This window comes from Rhinolophus ferrumequinum, chromosome 8, assembly GCF_004115265.2.
Source record: "Rhinolophus ferrumequinum isolate MPI-CBG mRhiFer1 chromosome 8, mRhiFer1_v1.p, whole genome shotgun sequence".
Classification (NCBI taxonomy): domain Eukaryota; kingdom Metazoa; phylum Chordata; class Mammalia; order Chiroptera; family Rhinolophidae; genus Rhinolophus; species Rhinolophus ferrumequinum.
Window position 1 is genome coordinate 65,104,441 of NC_046291.1, and position 19,343 is coordinate 65,123,783.

At 37.6% G+C, this 19,343-nt stretch overlaps 1 protein-coding gene across 3 annotated transcripts in view; it reads right to left on the bottom strand.

The window, feature by feature from the left end:
* Positions 1-19,343, bottom strand: part of GPD2 (glycerol-3-phosphate dehydrogenase 2) — a 134,133-nt gene that overhangs the window by 83,890 nt on the left and 30,900 nt on the right. For all 3 annotated transcript variants that reach the window (XM_033112236.1, XM_033112235.1, XM_033112234.1), the window contains exon 2: positions 17,481-17,590. In XM_033112236.1, coding sequence (XP_032968127.1) covers positions 17,481-17,582 — 102 coding nt within the window. In that variant the 5' untranslated portion in view covers positions 17,583-17,590. The remainder of the gene's footprint in view (positions 1-17,480; positions 17,591-19,343) is intronic.

A 19,343-nucleotide genomic window follows, 5' to 3' on the forward strand; every position in this document is an offset into this window, starting at 1 on the left:
AAAGAATAATGACCTTCCCTATTTCTAGTTCTTTCATTAGACCGTAACTTATTATCCTAAATTCAAAATGATGCTGGTCTTTAAAAACAAAAACAAAAAAGGAGTTACGAGAAGTCAGAGTCAAAAGCCTAGAAAAATAGATAAGTATCTGTTTTATTCCAAAACTAGGTTCATTCACAATATTGAACAGGGCTGACCAACACTGCTCTAAGAGTTCAGTATCCACAGATATGTGACTTCTATTTTCTTTTCTTTAAATCACAGCATCAGCAGAAGCCATAATGGCAGTGTTTTTCCCATTCTGCCACAGGGGCCACGTATGAAGCTCTGAACAACAGAGCTAAAGCTTGTGCAAGAAAAAGGTGATTTTAGCTCTGACTAAGAGATTGTTCTAATAAGTGATTTTTTTATTCCTTTAAAAAAAGTAAACCAAATTGCTGCTTACAGTTGAATTTAATTATAATCAGGCCAATTGGATTGCTATAAAAATAAACCCAGAAGCCACAGATTACACTGAAAGAAACCTGGATTCGAGTCAGAGGGTCCTAAGTGCAGGTGCTAGCATTCTTATTTACCGTAATGTGATTTTTAACACATTATCTCTCTGAGCCTTGGTTTCTTCATTTGTAAGATGGGACAAAGCCCCTGTGATATTTCTATCTCTACATCTCTGAGTTGTCCTCAGTCAGAATGAAATATGAAAGTATTTCACCTGTAAAGTATGGTCACCTATAAAGTATGGTCACCTGTAAAGTATGGTCACCTATCAAGTATCATCAAAGAGTTATTATTGCTGTTGTTGTTGAATTTGATTCCTTCGTAGCACATAAAAGGGAACTTTCAAAACTTACTTTACTATCATAAAAACAAAAGGTTGTAATCACATACATAATTTTTCAGGCTATTAACTTGGATGCTAAGCCACAAAAATCTTATTCTCCTTTCTATAACCCCTCCTGCTAATAATCATTTCCCTGTGTTCACATTTACATACATTTAATATAACAAACTACATGTAGTTTGTTACCGCTAGGTTCTGTGGAGAACATAACATCTTTCAGTCACAGTCTATGCCTTCCATCATTTAATGAGAAGAAAATATATATATATACACACACAGATATACAGTATTTATATACATAACAAGTATGTAAAAAGAACAAATGCCAAAATAGAGAAAAAAGCACCAGTCTATGACCATTCAGATGAGGGAGGGAGAGTCTTTTATTTGAGGATATCAATTGGGCCATGCCAGATGGGCAGGACTTGGACATGAGACTGACAAGTGACTAAACTGCCAGAGCGTTTTCACACATCAAAAGAATTTTGCTGACATTTTCTGTTTGGTAAGTTTTCTAGAAATACTTGAAAAATAAATGTAAGGACTATATAATGATATACTTCATTAGAACTTGGTAATACTGAAAGCCTCATATTCTACTCTGCTAACAGGTCATAACTATGAATATTAAACTCAACTGAATTTCTTTTTCAGCAAAAATGCTAGATTTGATGCACATCTCTCATGCCTTGTGCGCATCTCATTCCACTGACTACACTGCTCCTCGTCTTCATCCCCTGCCTCATCCTTCTCACCAGCGTGCTATAACCTGTCTTGTTTTTAAAAAATAAAAATAAAAACAAACAAACAAAAATCTCATATATGTTTCTAACAACCACCCTAAAACTTCCGAGAGACCTGTATCCGACTGCCTTACCGCCTACTCTCTCCTCAACACACACCTCGACTCACTGTAATGTGCATTTTCACATCACGTCACACACACCATCACCACCACCACCAAAACAGGCTAATGGTCCACTGTGCTGCTAAATCCAGTGAGCACTTTCCATCTCTCATTTTACTTGTCATCTCAGCACACGCACAACTGTCCACTCACTTTGGCATCTGGGAGACAACCTTCTGAATTAAGGTATCTCTCTCTCTCTCTCTCTCTCTCTCTCTCTCTCTCTCTCTCTCTCTCTCTCCCCCGCCACCCCCCCCACACACTCCCTTCTTTTAATCATTCTCTTCTAGTTTCCTCTGGATGTGTCTCTACTGCCCAACATTAAACACTGAGGTTCCTCTTGGGTCTGTCCTAGTAACTCTTTTCAGATCACTAAAAATTCTGTCTCTCTCTCAAGAATCTCTTCTACCTTCATATTGTTAGGGATATTTTATGACACACTAATTCCAATTTTGTTGCCCTACTCCAGAACCCAGATATCAAATTAACTACTTGGCACCTCCATTTGGATATCTCAGATACATCTCAAAATTGACCTGATGACTTTATCTCATCAAACTCTTTTCCCTGTCAGTGCTCCCCATCTCAGTAAAGGTACCACTGCACATCTAACTAGAGCCACTCACTTAAGTCTCATATCTAATCAATCACTGAGTTCTATCAACTCCACCTCCTAAAAACTTCTCACATCTAGTCACCTCATCTTCACTGCCACCTTTGAAATCAACGTATCTTCCCTTTTCCCTACACTAATGTGATAGTCTCCTCCAGGTCTTCACACATTTACCATGCTGCCTTCCAAGTCATTCGCTACACTGCAGCTGGAGTAATCATTTTAAAACCCGACTAATGTCATTCCCATGTGTAAAATCCTCAAGAGCTTCCAATTTAATTTAGGTTAAAGGTAAGTACCTTTCCTCTAGTTTCCAAGATTCTTCACGGTCTTTTAGAATAGACAATATCAAGTGCTGGTGAGGATGTAACACACTGCTGGTGGAAATACAAAGCGATACAGCCATTTTGGAAAACAGTTGGGGAGTTTCTTATAAAGTGAAACATACATGTAGCATACAACCCAGCAATGCCCGCCCCCACCCGCCAGGTAATTACTCAAGAGAACTGGAAACCTGTGTTAATACAAAACCTTGAGGCACAAGTTTACAGCAGCTTTATTTATAATTGCCAAAAATTAGGAAGATCTCAAATATCCTTTAACTGGTGAATGACTAAACAAACTTGTCATATCTCTATGCAATGGAGTAATAACTGACAATAAAAAACAACAAACTACTGACAGATGCAACAACATGAATGAATTTCAAATGCATCATGCTAAGTCGTGGCTTGGCAAATTATGGTTTTCCACCCGAATCTGGCTGCCACCTGTCTTAATAAACAAAGTTTTATTCAAACACAGTCACACCCAATCACTCATGTATAGTCTATGACTGCAACAGAATGAGTAGTTGCAACAGAGAATGCATGGCCTGCAAAACTAAAACATGTACGTAATACCTTGGCCCTTTACAGAAAAGTTTGCCAATCCCTGTGCCAAGTGAAAGAAGGTACACTCAGAAGTCTACATACGGCATGATTTAATTTATATGACGTTCTGTAAAAACAAATGTATAGGCTCAGAAAACAGATCACTAATTGTCAGGATTTAGGGGGTGGGAGAGGAGAAAATTGACTATAATAGAACTTTTGAGGATGATAGAAATGATCTATATCTTGATTGTGGTGGTAATTACATGACAGTATATACTTATTAAAACTCACAGAACTGTATAGTATAAAGAGTAAATTTTATGACATGTAAATTATACCCCAGATTACACATCAATAAACTTGACTTAAAAAAAATAATAAGTAAATATGTATACAGCCTTAGGTGCCAGACACTATTATAAAGGTTTTACTTTTTTCTACTCATTTAATCCTTACAATAACTCTCTGAGTTATGTACTGTTAAGAACTCCATTTTACTGCCGTGGGCTACCGTGTGCTGCCATGAGGGGCCCACGACTGGCGATGGACTGCCTCCGTGGGTGGGAGCGGTTGGAGGGGCGCAAGGTTCCTAATCCCAGCATGGGCCAGGGAGCTGTGTCCTACACAACTAGACTGAGAAACGACAGCTTGAACCAGATTGGGGGGAGGGTGGAAGAAAGGGGAAGAAAAAAAAGAACTCCATTTTATAGAAGTAACTGAGACACAGAAGATAAGTAATTGGACCCTGATTATATAGCTGGTATATGGTAGCGCTGGGAATTAAACCTACACAGCCTGGCAACAGAGACTTTTACATTGCTATACCATACTGACTACATATAATTTGAGAAAAAAAAATAAGAAACGGACTAAATAGTTATAATAGGATGAGATATCACTGGTTGCCAAATGCAGGAAGTTTTTTTTCTTGGTATGGTTTTGCTGTGGAGGTTCTGCTGAACAGTCCTTTCAAAACAATTTTTCTTGAAATATATGGCACTATTGAGAGCAATTTATTTAATTCCTGACACTACATTTAAAATAACATTTTATTTTTGTTTATTTTTTTCATAAAAGCTGGAAAGTGTTGCAACTGAGAAGCTAAGCACCAAGTTTATTTTAGAGGCAGTAAACATAGCCCAAGGCCCTACTTCTAATTATGACAAGAGAAAGACTCATATGGCTTCGAGTCACAAAAACACATCTGCACTCTACCTTCCCCAGAATATGTTGACTGAAGGGAAATAAAGAAGAGAAAAGCAGCAGGAATAAAACAGTGGTAAGTAACAGCATGCTCTAAGGAAAGAGACCTTTGTGCTTCAAATCTTCCCAGACCTGCCCTATTCTCACCCTCCTTCTTTCTAAGGCCATTTGATTAAACAGGAATTTGGGACATCGGCTCCATTAAAGGATTCATCCAGGGATTCTGGTAGAAGCCTTGGAAAGGCAACATACTCTAAATCACTTGAGAGACCAAACTATCTGTGTGTCTTGAGAAGACACCTAACCCACGATCATTTACTCATCCAATCAATATGTACTGGGGGCCCTCAAGGATTCTACACACTGGAGGACAAAACAAAAAAATAGAGAGAAAATTATACTATTGCCTACTAGTGGATTTAAGATAGAGAAGAGGCTACAAAGAGCCACAGGAAGCACCCCCAATCCAAACTTGAAAGGTTTCCTAAAACTGAGAGCTAAATCAGGTCAAAAAAGACTAATAGGCATTAGCTGGGTGACAATACCAGGAAAGGGAGTAGGAATAGCATGTGCTAAAACCAGTAGACCTACTAGCGAACTGGTCAGCACATTACTTTCTTAAGAACATGAGCTATCCATTCAATATTTTAAAACTACTATATTTCAGATAACAATTAGGAATTCCAACTGAAATAAATCTGCTGAAACTGAACAGCAGTGCTCCCGGGAGGCAGGGCTCGTGCGCTCTTGTTAGGTAGGCCAGGTTCACCACTCACTGGCCTCACACTTCCTTTTACCAGTCTGGCCCCTGTAGGCAGAAGTTTCCCAACTCTGGCATGAAGACAGGACAAGCCAGGCACTGCGGGATTCGGGATCTATTTCCTAATTCAACCATTGATGCCAGAAGAAAGAGAGCCCAAGACACAAAGCAAACTGCCTTTGCCTAGCACAGTTCTAACCACAGCTCCCCAATAAAAAATTCTTATTTTGATAGAACAAGGAGAATATCTGACACTTAATATTATTTTAACGTGTTTTTTCTGATTATATTTAATTATGATGGGCTATGGGAAAGTAGAATTTTTTTAATTAACTTGTGAGCAAATTTTCATCTACGTTTTAAAAAGATAAAATTCCTCTAGCATTCTGATTGCAAACATACAGCTTTTGTCAAGAGAGCGGCACACTGAACACCAACATAGAATTGAACGCCAAGTTCATAATCTTTGAGAGTTTACATCCAGAGAACAGAACAGGATTCAGAATGAGATCAGTTTTACTATGTCTCTGTACCATTAGACTTGCAAATTAAAAGAAGAAAAAAAAAACCTAGACATTTGCAACTTCGGGTGAGACCGAAAACAAGATCTAATAATTAGTGTCTATTTCTGAAAGAAGTGCATATTTAAAGACCACAGGCAATTAACAACCACGTTGTCCTGTAATCATGTAGAGTAATAATTGGAGTAGAAAGTAGGGTTTCATGCAAATCACTTCATACTGCAACTATCATTCTCATTCTCTCCCATATTATATGATTCAATCAATTGATAATGGAACCGTTAGATTTAGGGGAAATTGCTTCATGTTTTGTTCTCACTGAAATAGACTGACTATGTTTGTATATTCCTGGAAGAAAAATGCAACAAGCATCCTTTACAGGGAATCTTAAGATGTTTTAATGGCCTTCACTCCTGAATCATTTTGTGATTCTAAACAGTGATGGTTTTTCTTCTACTTACATGACAGAAAGCAACACTTCACAACATAAACATACTCAGTGAGGGGTTCATGATTACTCTGTAGGAAGAGATGCAAATGGGTAGACTGTTGCCTCTATTGGGGACCAGGCAAGAGAAAACAAAGAGTCCATCCTTTTGGAGTGGCTGAGAATAGATCTCTAGTTCACCTTGAGGGTGCTATCCAGCCTTTAAGTGGCTGGGATTCGTTTGAGAAATCACAGAGAAACTCTTTTAATGGCAATCATAATTATCATTATGAAACTTTTTATAGCTGAAAAATAGGGAAAACTCTTTGGCTCTGTGTAAATCTTCAAAGAAATTCACATCATAATAGGCTATGTGATCTGCGGTTTCAGGGATGTTTTATCGGTTTTCAGATACATAATTTAAAAACATAGAATATGTGTTTGGAAAGGTCTAAACTTGATACTGCTTTTCAATTCCAATAGTGTGCTGAGCAGTAGAGGATCTAGAGACGAAGCCTGAGATCAGGAAGGGCAGAGAGGGAAGAAGACGCAGAACTATCACCTACCTGGCCTCTGCTGGACCACACACGCTAACATGTTAGCTCCTGTAGGTCTCACAATTACCACCGATGGGAGGCATCTTTTGACCACTGAAGAAACTGAGTTTTGTTATTCCTCGGGAAAATAACTGAGGGAATCAGAATTTGATCCCCAGGTTGACTCCAAATCACATGTCCTCAGCTCTGCTGTCATCTTTGCCTTTTATGTGTGGGTTACCTAGGCCCAGAGATCCACCAGCCTCCTGGTACCAGCAATGCAGGGAGTTGTTGATGGCAGCAGTGTAATCAGAAGTCCTAGGGAACCTGCTGAACTGTAGCTAGCCACATTGGACAGTCAAGGTGACACCCAGGGTTCCATAAAACAGCACTTTTCCTTAGAAACCTCCCTAATGCATACATCTGGAAACGGCTACAGAACTAAAAGAAGGTTCTCTCGTCCCCCATTCCTCTCAGGTGAATAAAATATTGACCCAATGAGCCAAATGACCACTTCCAAGCTTTACAATCCAGATGGCCCTGGGCTACATTTTAGTTGAGGATCAAATTTGTGATGCACACTTTCCATTTCTCTGTGCATTATTTTATCAAATATCTATTTGATATTTGATATATATATATATATATATTTATAACTTTTCTTTGTATTCACAAGCTTATAACTAGATCTCAGATCTTCTTTGTTGAAAAATCACAAAGGGCAAAATAAGGCAAGTAAAATTAATACTGCCTAACTTATCTAAAGCATCTATTTTCTTCTTAATTTGCAAAACTCTACCTAGAGGAACTCTAACTAGCATAAACACAATTTAACCACTAAGCAGGAAGATGGGGAGAGGGAAGCTAAAGGACTCTCCCCAAAGCACTTAGAGAAAGTTTCCTCAGTCCCACAACAAGTTTCTTAAGGAGGCCTTAAAAGGAATAAATAGTTGAAAATGAAATGCAAAGTCAAATCAAAATGAATGTCAATGTTGCTCAGTTAGCAACAGCCTAGAAGCTCACCAGCTGTCAACGCTAATCATAGCTCAGCCGTTGACTCACTGTGTGACCTATAGCAGTGCAGTTAACCTCGCTGATTTTGTATGCCAGCAGTAAAATAGCAGCCCAAGCTCCTCGAAGGCCTGATGTGAGTTAGAACTCAAAGATATTGCCATGGCCCCACTTTGGTAGCTAAGTGTTAAATAAAAACCAAAATTATAAGGAAGATGATAGGATGCTCTTCAAAGAACATTTCCAGCTCTGTCTGCATAATTTTAGTGCTTTAATGAAACATGCCTCTGAAGAAACAGTTAACCATATAGAGTAGTTAAGAATAGTTTCAACTGGCCTTATCGAAAAGACAGTGTATTCTGAATCTTCATCAAGCTTTAGCTATCAGACAGCCTGAACATATTTAGTTGTGTTTCTAGGAGAAAAAACAGTTCTTTCAGGAATCTACACACAGGTTTCTAGACAAGAGAAGCAAATGAATAAGAGTCTTTGGCATAAACTTACAATAAAACTCTCATCAAAAGAAATATAGCTCATTTGTCAACTACATTAGAAACTAAAGTCAGGACACAGATGTAAGAGCTGGATGCTTAAGAAAACTTTTTCTCTTGAGACTTCCAGAGATCACTACTGGATCACACTGCCTACCTCCCTTACAGTTGGCTAGAAATGAGCCAGTGGATCAAAAAGCCCTATAATGTGGCAGAGCCACTAGAATAAAGGGATATAGGTTCCTGAATAATTGCAAGAAACAAGTCCCCAACTTATCCACACTGAACTATAATGTGAGGAAGAAATAAACCTTCATTGTGATAAGCCACGAGCTTTGGGAGTTGTTTCTTACACCAAGTAATAAACATCACATCACATCACATCACATCATATTATATTATATAAGACCCGGCCTTATATTATAGTAAAATAAGACTGGGTCTTACATTAATTTTTGCTCCAAAAGACACATTAGAGCTGATTGTCCGGCTTACTCCACTTAATGCACAAATAAGAGACCTGTTTAGCACTATAACCAAAAACCAAGACACCTACTTTGTATGTATTCCATACATGGTTCTAAACCTTTCTCTAAGAGGTGGGGCCCTCTCATTTATAGAAAAATAAACCCATAGAGATAAAGCTCCAAAAGGACAGACCATGACATGCAAGCCCCACCAAACCCCGGTGTGGAGATGTTTCTCCCTTCATGTTTCACAGAATGCTGATGCTCATGGCTCTATAAGCAGGTGGAACCGAGAACCCTATTACTCAACCACTGGTCCCTTCTCCTCCTAAATACACGTTCTGCATATGGTAGCTAACAATATAGTTTCCACCTAAACAGTAAAATCAACAAAAATGGAGACTATTTAAGAACAGGTGCTGTTACAGCACTTTGTAAGATTTTTTTTTTTTTAAGAGAAAGGCTGTTTATGAACCTATGAAAAATGCCTCTGGAGATGGAAGCTTATTTACTCAGAGAGAACAAACAAGTCTGGTAGCCTGAATTGACTCATGAAGTTAAAAGCAATCTGCTAAGCAGAAAGCAAATGTGTCACATGATCATTTCAGCTACATCACTGCTCAGGAAGAGTTATACTAATTTCAACCCACTTTATGCTTTAGCTTAGGAACCAGGTTACATTCTTAAAGATATTATTAAATGTGTTAAAAATATATATATAGTTATATTCAATCAAAGATACTACTGAAGAGTGATGCTTAAGTGGTATTCTTATCATTTACATTTTCTTAATTGACTTCATGTCCTAGATGCTATGCTTAGGATTTTATGTATATATTTTTTAATTTTTTAAAGGCTGTATATTTTTTAGATCAATTTTAGGTTTACAAAAAATTGAGAGAAAAATCCAGAAATTTCCCATATACCTCTTGCCCTCAAACCTGCACAGCCTCCCCCACTATCAACATCACTCACCAGAATGGCACATTTTTCACCGAGGATGAACTGACATTGACACATCATAATCACCCGAAGTCGATCATTTACTTAAAGGTTCACTCTTGGTGCTGTACATTCTATGGTTTTAGACAAATATACTAATAACATATATTCATCATTAAGATATCATACACAGCAGTTTCGTTGCCCTAAAAATCCTCTGTGCTCCACCTATTCATTTCCCCCCACAAACCCATGGCAACCACTGATCTTTTCACTGTCTCCATAGTTTTGCCTTTTACAGAATGCCATATAGTTATACTACTACAGGATATAGCTTTTTCATATAGGCTTCTTTCACTTAGTAATACACATTTAAGTTTCCTCCATGCCTTTTCACGGCTTGAGAACTATGTCTTTTAATGCTGAATAATATTCCATTGTCTGGATGCACCATAGTTTACCATGTTCCCCGAAAACAAGACCTAGCCGGATAATCAACTCTAATGCGTCTTTTGGAGCAAAAATTAATATAAGACCCAGTATTTTATATTATATCACATCACATCACATCACATCATATTATATTATATAAGACCCGGCCTTATATTATAGTAAAATAAGACTGGGTCTTATATTAATTTTTGCTCCAAAAGACACATTAGAGCTGATGGTCCGGCTAGATCTCATTTTCGGGGAAACACAGTACTTATCCATTCACCAACTGAGGGACTGTTTGATTGCTTACCAGTTTTGGGGATTATGAAGAAAGCTGCTGTAAACATCTGTGTGAAGGTTTTTGTGTGGACATAAATTTTCAGCTCCTTTGGGTAAAAAATTTTAATGAGCGTGATTACCAGATCATATGGTAAGAGTATGTTTCGTTTTGTAAGAAACCTCCACACTGTCTTCCAAAGTAGCTGTACCATTGCATTCCAGTCAGCAATGAATGAAAGTCCCTGTTGCTCCACCTCCTGGCCAGCATTTGGTGTTGTGCTTATGATTTTGGTTTCTCTTCAATCGATATTCATCCGAACTTCAAGTTTCTCTAACATCTACCCGTTTCTCTGTCCAGATGTTAATAAAAGCAACATTATGTCAACCAAAAAGCTCAGCTATTTAAAAAAATCTGTTATACTTTATTATACCTAACCGGCTAAGTCTATTTTAAATTTTCATGTCCTATCTCACAGGAAGAGAAAGAAGTACAATAGATATTAAAGACCTGCTACGTGCCAGGTACTATGATCACTGGCTTCTATAAACTGACTTAGTTACTGCTAAGCAACTAAGGGGGAAAAAAATTGGGAGTAAAGTGACATTGTCTTCACCTTATGAAGAAACTAGAGTTCTAAAAATTTTCATAACCTGTGCACAATAGTAAGCTCACCAAAACCTGGCCACACTTGTATACAAGCTAAACTTATACTACCTTTGCTGTTAGTAGCATCAAAACATATTCAGAAAGCAAAATATCTTTTCATCTGGGTATCCATTGAAATAAATCCCAAAGTAGATCTTACTTTGACTGATATGATCATTCTGTTTTTTGTTACTTTGTCAATCTTTTTAATTTCGAGTCATTGGTACTACCAACCAAAAGGCCCTGGCTTATTAGATTCTCTTACAAATAATGTATTGAGAGGGAGAGACTGACTGAAACTAAAACAATGTTCTCAAAATTCCTATGCATTTTAATTATGCATCAAGTTGCTTCTCATTAGCATAAGTACTTTTCTTCATCAGTTTTGATGTTAACAAGATAGTATAAGTTTAGCTTTAATTCAACTCTCCTACACATCACCACTATCATTTTGTTCATGTTCCCACAGAGTGAACTATATTAATTAATACATAAAGCAAAGTGAATTTAGTAAGCCCTCAACGTGTAGTGAATCGCTGTCTCTTACAAAGTGAGAGACTATTTTGCAAAACACAAAGATCCTGTCATTAACAACTATTACGACATCATTGACTTTGTGAAAAAGTAAGTTTAATTGCATTCTACTTCAAGCTAAAATAATATATAAAAATTCTAATTTTCCAAAAAAAGTTAGAGCTTTTTTTAAGTATTTTTAAAAAATATTTCACTATAGATTCCAATAAATACCAGTGTACTATATGTTAATTAATTAATCAAAGACTATATCAAATAACTTTTTAGGAACATGTAAACTATATAAATCAAGTCTGCCATAACTCATATAAGCCTAAATAGAAAAAGAAAAGAAACAGTGGGAACTTCAAGAGATTTATTACTTACAACAGCAAAAAAGTTTAAGTCAATAATTGGAGTTGTCCACCTTGTTATTAGCTCATTTCAGAACAGGAAGTAAGGAGAAAACAGAAGGGTGTTTGTATAGCTGTTTTCTAGCCATTCTCCCACAAGTTTAGATAAAGGACTTACCATTTGCTACTAACCTCAAAGTCTTAACAAGGTGTCCCTGAATGCAAGAATCTCCAGTGACAAGAGCAATTTTCTTGCTCACTACACTATATATTCATATCACTGGGAATCTAATAATAGCTAATACCTTTTGTAAGCTTACTATGTTCCAGGAACTCTTCCAGGCTTTACTGCTCTTCAATAATCCTATGAGGGAAGTACAGGGGGCCCCCCACTCTGTCATTTTGTAATAATGTTGATGAGATGCCACAGAACTTAACTCTTTTTTAATTTATTAGGGTGACATTGATTAATAAGACTATATAAGTTTCAAGTGTACAATTCTGTAATACATCATCTGTATATTGCACTTTGTGCTCATCACCCAATGTCTGGTCTCCTGTCACCATATATTTGACCCCTTTACCCTCTTCTTCCTCCCTTACCCCCTTTCTCCTCTGGTAACTCTCACACTGTTGTCTGTGTCTATGAGTTTGTTTTGTTTCTTCGATTGTTGCTTTCTGTTTTATATATGAGTGAAATTACATGGTTGTTGTCCTTTTCCAGCTGACTTATTTTGCTTAGTATGATATTCTCAAGACCTATCTATCCATAGGAATTTAACTCTTGTTTATATTAATTAGTTTACGGTAAAATTAGTTTTCTTATACGTCATTTTGCTTACAGTCACAGAGCCCAAGAAAGTCGTTAAGTAAGGATTTACTGTACCACTTTTCTCCCCATTTTACAGATGAGGGCAGAGGGAATGAAGCCTAGAGAATGTAAGAAATTTGTCCACGGTCATTTAGCTCTTAAGAAGTAGAGCTATGTGTTGGATGCAGGCAGCCTGTAAAGACTGCTCCAAAGACCATGCTCAGGTCCTTTCTGGTATGTAGCTCAGGAATAAAACATCAATGAGAATGTCTCAACTCCTTGATTCTAATAATACCTCTCCTCACACTGAAAACAAACCTTGAGTTCCATACTCTGAAGCCCATTCTCTGCCTACGTGTGGTGCAAAAGAAAAAAAAAAGATTTTCACATCCGGGCTTTGAGTAAGCTCTGAGTGGTTCTCAGGCTCCATCCAAAGTTGGTTCACAAAGCCCACTACACCTTCACAGTGGGTAATGGAAGGAACAAACCTAGCGTGTTACGTGAGAGGGCCTACCCTCAGACCTCAATAGATCTTTGTTACATCAACCATACCACTAGGGTTAAAAAGAAACCCACACTATCACACCAAGGTTTCCAGTTAGGACCTAGAAGGTATGAAATAAATGTTTCAAAAAATGCCCTTGATCTATTCTGAAAAGACAAAAAAGCCTGAGGCAGCACTCAGTGAAGTCTTTGCACTCCCACCCTAGTTTTGCTTCCCTTCTCTCCCCGTCCACCCCGATTCTTTCCACCCACCTAAGGAACCCTCAATGCAGCCTACTCTCTCTGCTTCTGCCTCTCACTACATTTTACTGGCTTAAAATAATCAAGGCCCTCTCTCCTAATTTAAACTACTCTTCATCTACTCCATTTTCCTACCAGCTTGGAATTAGAAAAGGAGGGTCTCCATGAAGTGATACTTTCCTTTCTCTAGGTATTAAGGAATCACTAGAAGATCATCCTGTCCTTAGAGGAAGACTGGATGTCTTCTAAGTCCCTTCCCATTAAAAGTTTAATATTAAACAGACCTATACTAGATAGGAAGTGTCAAATACCTTGCTCTTGCATCTGCACACCATTGCAGAGGTGTTTTCTTGCTACATCCCTGGTGGGACCCTAGCTACATCCCTGCTAGGATATGTATAACTCACTGCTCACCCTCCAGTTCCTTAGCATATGACAGGCTTGGGGAGAGGAAAAATCAAGAAGCCTTTGTGGAAACTTAGTCACCTATTTGTGGGCAAGGAAATAAAAGGGGGGAAATGAAATGAACAGGAAGTCTCTCCAAGACCACTCAAAACAGCCCTACATGTGTAACTGAACGGGACCTGGAATGAGGCTACACTGTGGCCACAAACCTCCTTCCCTGCCAGTGGACACCGTCAAAAGTTAACGAACATCCCTCTCCTTTCCCCATCTTCTTCCTCACTGGAATTGAAGATTTACATTGCCTAGCTCCTAAAGAAAATAATAATCATCATCATCATCATCATCATCATCATCATCATCATCATCATCATCTCTCTTTAGACCATGATCTCCATCCCTTCTAAATCTGACTTTATCTCAATGTATACATATTTTAAGAAAGGAAAACTGTATTAAAATTGCAATACTCAATATATACCGATAACAAAAGGTGAATACAAGTCACACTTTACTTCTGCAATTACAAGAGGTGCTCAAAGTGGTTACCATCAGCGTCTAGACACTTGTGATTATGGCAAACTACTGCTTGAGCAACCTTGACCAAAGTGTCCACTTGTATACATTTTTTGGCACCCCCGTTTTGTGTGTGTGTGTGTATACAAGACTTCACTTGGTTAATGGTGGCTGCTATTCACCATTGAAAACATAATATAAATGTTAATAATATGCTCGTATGAAGAAAAGCCACATGTAAAGTGAGACAAAAAAAACTCACTGCTATCACCTTTGACCCTCAACCTGCCCCCAGAAAGGCCAGTGTTTCCACAAATGTCTCTCTTTCCTTACCTATTCAAGCAACTGGGTAAAAGATAAGTGAACCACATCTTATTCAATTTCCTTGTGTTTTATGTATAATTAATCAGAAGAGTATACATAATAGTTTTCCTTCCATAATAGTTTTCCTTCCATCCTTCCTAGCAAATGCAAGCTAATTTAACTATAGAATTTATTTTAAAGGTTTTTGTGAGATGACCTGACACCCAAACACGTATAGCACTATCCCATCACCAAACATGTTTTAACAATTCACCAACTTTGTTTTTTTTGTTTGTTTGTTTGTTTTTTGTTTGTTTGTTTTTAAAGGAGGGCGCAGCTCACAGTAGCCCATGCAGGGATAGAATTAGCAACCTTGCTGTTATTAGTACCACGCTCTAACCAACTGAGCTAACTGGCCACCCTAACAATTGATCAACTTTTAAAATGAACCCATTTATATTTAGAATACAACCCTTAACTGTGTTTTCGGAAGGAAGATTGTACTGCAAATATCAAATGAGCAAAAGCTAGGGGCCGGGGAGAGGGAGCTGCGGGTACAGGAACACCAGCAAAATGTGCCTGAACTTAAAGTGCAGAGACGGCTTTCATGTATATCAGCATCTTGGGCTTTCAACACCAATTTCTTCTTAAAGGAGGAGGGTTCATCGGTTGGAACCTTAGAAAATGAAAAAATATAAAAATACAAGCCAGTACTTTAAGCATTGCTCTGTGGAAAGATGGAGCATGCCTAGTCACATTTAAGGCCACACACTTCTATAAAATGTAGCCAAATAATGGGTGTCAAGGGGCAGATTTTTCTTCACTACTGAAGTCAGGAAAATGCTCCCCCCCCTACACACACACACACACACACACACACACACACCCCCCGAATGGTTCTGATTGGCAGATTTTTTTCTGAGAGAGGACAGCTGAGGCCTGTGGTCCTTTTATGTCAATGGCTCAAAAGAGTTGGTTTCCTCCCCCTAATCCTCATTGTGCCCCCCTTTTTTTCCCAATCCCTATGGCTATATCTCAAACTGTTACCAGAAACATGCTTATGGCAGTGGCTTAAAGGGACAGGAATCACCACAAAAGAGTGCACACACTTACAGGTAAATCTTATGCAATTCAGTGATTGAATATGCCTATGGTGATTTTTCTCAAAAACACTTGTCAGCTTAAAATTATAAACGACTCGAACTGCTGGTACCTGTTTCATTTTGGTTATTAGGGTGGTCAGGATATCTAACATTGGAAGGAAAATAATGACACAATGACCCAGAAATCAGACCCTGTTTGCCTTGGTTTTACTAACTAAAATTTGTCCCTAACTGGATTGATTGGAGGCAGTATTAACCATTTATTCTATTTATTCTATTCTTTGAGATTAAAGAGAAAAGAAAAAAAAGCCAGTATTACCCAGGTACAAAGTTAAGTTATAAACTCTGAGGTAGAACATGCTTACTGTGGTTAACAGTCATAAACCATGTACAAATTTAGCAACAGCTCTTCATACTAGATGTTGTGACCTTTGGCATTTTCCAGTATCGTTTCAGATAGCACTGGTCAAAGATGGAAGGAGTAATCTAATCCATTAAGACCCAAGTCCCAAACAGAACTGCACTTCTGAAATAGCTTCAACAGAAGTAACGTCTTTTCACATTCACTTTTAAGGAATCCATGCAACATTTTAAAAGAAAGAGTATATCAAGCATGATCAAGGGGTAAAGATGAGTTTCAATAACAAGCTAGTCAATTAGTAAGACCCACAACATTCTCATATATATCTGAGGAAACACTAAGGATAGTGTGCTCACAGTTAAGAATGAAAGACAGGCACAACCTGTTCAATATCGTCCATCTTTCGGAAGAAAGAGCTACTAAAAATGAGCTACTTGAAACAAAACAAAACAAAAAACTGTAAGTCAGCAAATTGATTCTTCCTAGTATGTGTTTTTAAAGTGGTATTTCCCATTCAGGACTCCAAGCAAGTGGCTTGGTCCACTGCCTTATAGCACAAAGTAACCAAAATAACCAGTGCAAGACAACCACGGCTTAAAGGTTTTCACAAAAATGTAGAAAATGAGTACTTCATAGATAGCCCAGCGACAAACAGCTTCCCAAATTCCTTCACCTCCACCTTTTCATGGGGAATGCACCACCCAGCTGGTATCACAAAATGCCCTTAAAGACATAGAGGACTAATACTAACTACTGAGGTGGCTACCAGCATTTCAAGCCTGAAAAGAACAAAACCTTATTCACCAAAGTTATTTCCTGACATTAATTTGAACTATGGGAAGGCACAGTTGTAGTGTAAAGGAGAAAAAATAAACTGAATATTTTAAATTATTTGGAAACTTCATACCAATCTCATTTTCATGGCTTTCCCCCATAAAAATTTTACCAAATACAAAGCAACACTACATAAATAACTAAACCTTTAAGAAATAAAACCAAGATTCAAAGTCAGGCCTTTTACATAGGCTCTTTCTTTTCCATTTCCTTTCTCAGCTGCCTGCCTTCTAATAAGACAAACTTTTGGCAGGAACATAAAAGGTGTCCAGACATTTGGATGAATTAGACAAGGAAAGTCTAAATGAACAAACCCTGGCACTCGGAAATGAAGCAGTCTTTTCAAACCAAAGAGCCAAAACAGAGGCTAAATTATATAATGCTTTCTGATAAAGGAACTTACTTTTAAAAAATGAGATACACACAGTTCTCAAGGATCACTAAGGCAATGCTCTAAATTAGTGTCTTTCAGGTCCAGCCGAGACACTAATTTCTCAATAAAAGCATTAGAATACACACACCCCATATACAGTTCTTTAACAGATTTCAGTTTCATATTATAATCAACACATGTACCATTACTTACTTGCTTCCTTCTGTAATGAGCAAACTGAGAGAGGCCTAGAACAGTTGCAAGTGCACCTCCTCCAGCAAGAATAGTCCCTTTCACTGCCTTTTTAAATGCCATTTCTTAGCCTACAAAGAAAAAAAAAAAACGGAAACAAAAAAGTTAATTGGAATTTTTATTGCATAAGCGTTCCAATAATTAAAAAAAGACTGTAGGTTATGAAAACTATGTTAAACTAGAAAAGAACACAAAATAAGGAAGTTACAAACATGCCAATTTGGATATCACAATCGAAAAACAAGACACAAAAAAATCTAGATATGTAACTGACTATATAGAAGTTACCTTCCAAGAGGAATTGAAGAAAGAAAAGCAAATTAAGGGACAACTGAGGATATTTAAACAGTATAAAGTCAAGAGAACTGTGAAAAGAAATGCCATTGCCTATCTGACAAAACTGCATGCTGTCTTTGCAGATTTGTTCAACTGCTAATCCCCTCCACCAGGAGAACTGGTAGAAGTCTTCTGTCACTCAACATGACAATGAAGCTCATGCCGGCTTCAGGTTCTTTGACAAGTGTTTAATTCAAATTGTGGTTCAACTCCCTTCCTGAGTTTTCCCCTTCCTAATGAAGTTCTTACCAGAGCCCAAAGCCCACACACTTACATTTCTATCCCTAAAAGAGTCGACACTTTACAGATAAAAGGTCAAAGGAAACCTTGCCTTGATCCTTTCACAAAGCGACAGTTCAACACTGCTATAATTCCTTTTATTAAGGGAACTTAAAAAAAAAAAAGTTAGCCAGATAGAGTTGCGTGACCACCACAATTTCAAGGGAAAACCCTCCAGATCAAGCGCTCTTTTGTGCTCCTGCATATTCCTAAATAAAGTCTTGCCTTGTGTCAGCTCTTGACTATCTTCTCATCTTTAAAAAAAAATATATTTCTACTATTAGATGTGTGGAATTTTTAGATATTTTTTGAGGACTTAAATATTTTTTAACTTTTTCAGAAACAAACAAAACGTACAAAAATTAAAATTCCACCAAACAGCCTCTTACCAGCTTTTATTCTGCTAAACAAAAAAAGATTAACACTGTATAATTATCTAAAAAAAAAATTCTGACTTATTACCCACATTTCATTCTCAGTAGTAACTGGCACACCCACATCTTTCGGGGAAGCCACTACCCTATTTTCCTGTCTGACCTGTCTTGACAACACACTTTATACTCTACAGCTATCTCATGACTCAAGAAAGTCTTTAATATGAAGTCAGTTTTAACCTAGGATAGTAAAGAATATATAGTATCTCAATGTAAATTACAATACAGTTAAAATATTTGGGTCCATATTGGATGGATAGAATCTATTAGCATAACTATCCTAAATCAAAGAATTTCAGTGCAGTTGGTAACTGATTCTACAGAAAATTCATTTTGGAATACTATAAATTATACACTAAAATAAAAGTTGGCATTTCTTAAAATTTTATTTTTACTCTGATCTCATTCCTTCTGACAAACTTCTAAATTCTAAGACTCATCTTCATTATTAAGATTCTCACCAGAAAATATTTCACATGCATATAGTCTCTGCTGCTGGAGGTCTCTTCTTCACTCTCCCTTCTCTATGTCAACCATCTCCACTCTCCCAAGTTACACAAAACAGTTGGTATATGCTGGCTAGGGACCTCCACTCATCATTCAGTCAACCCTAACAAAGACTAATGTCCAAGGTTGCTCTGATAGTAAAAACCATTGTAATGTTCGCAGGGGTACCTAGGGGCACAATAGAAACCCGAGCAGCCCAGAGACAGCATGCGATCTCCAGGACTAACAACGAGGTTCCTCTGACAATCAGGGACAGGAAATAGAGACC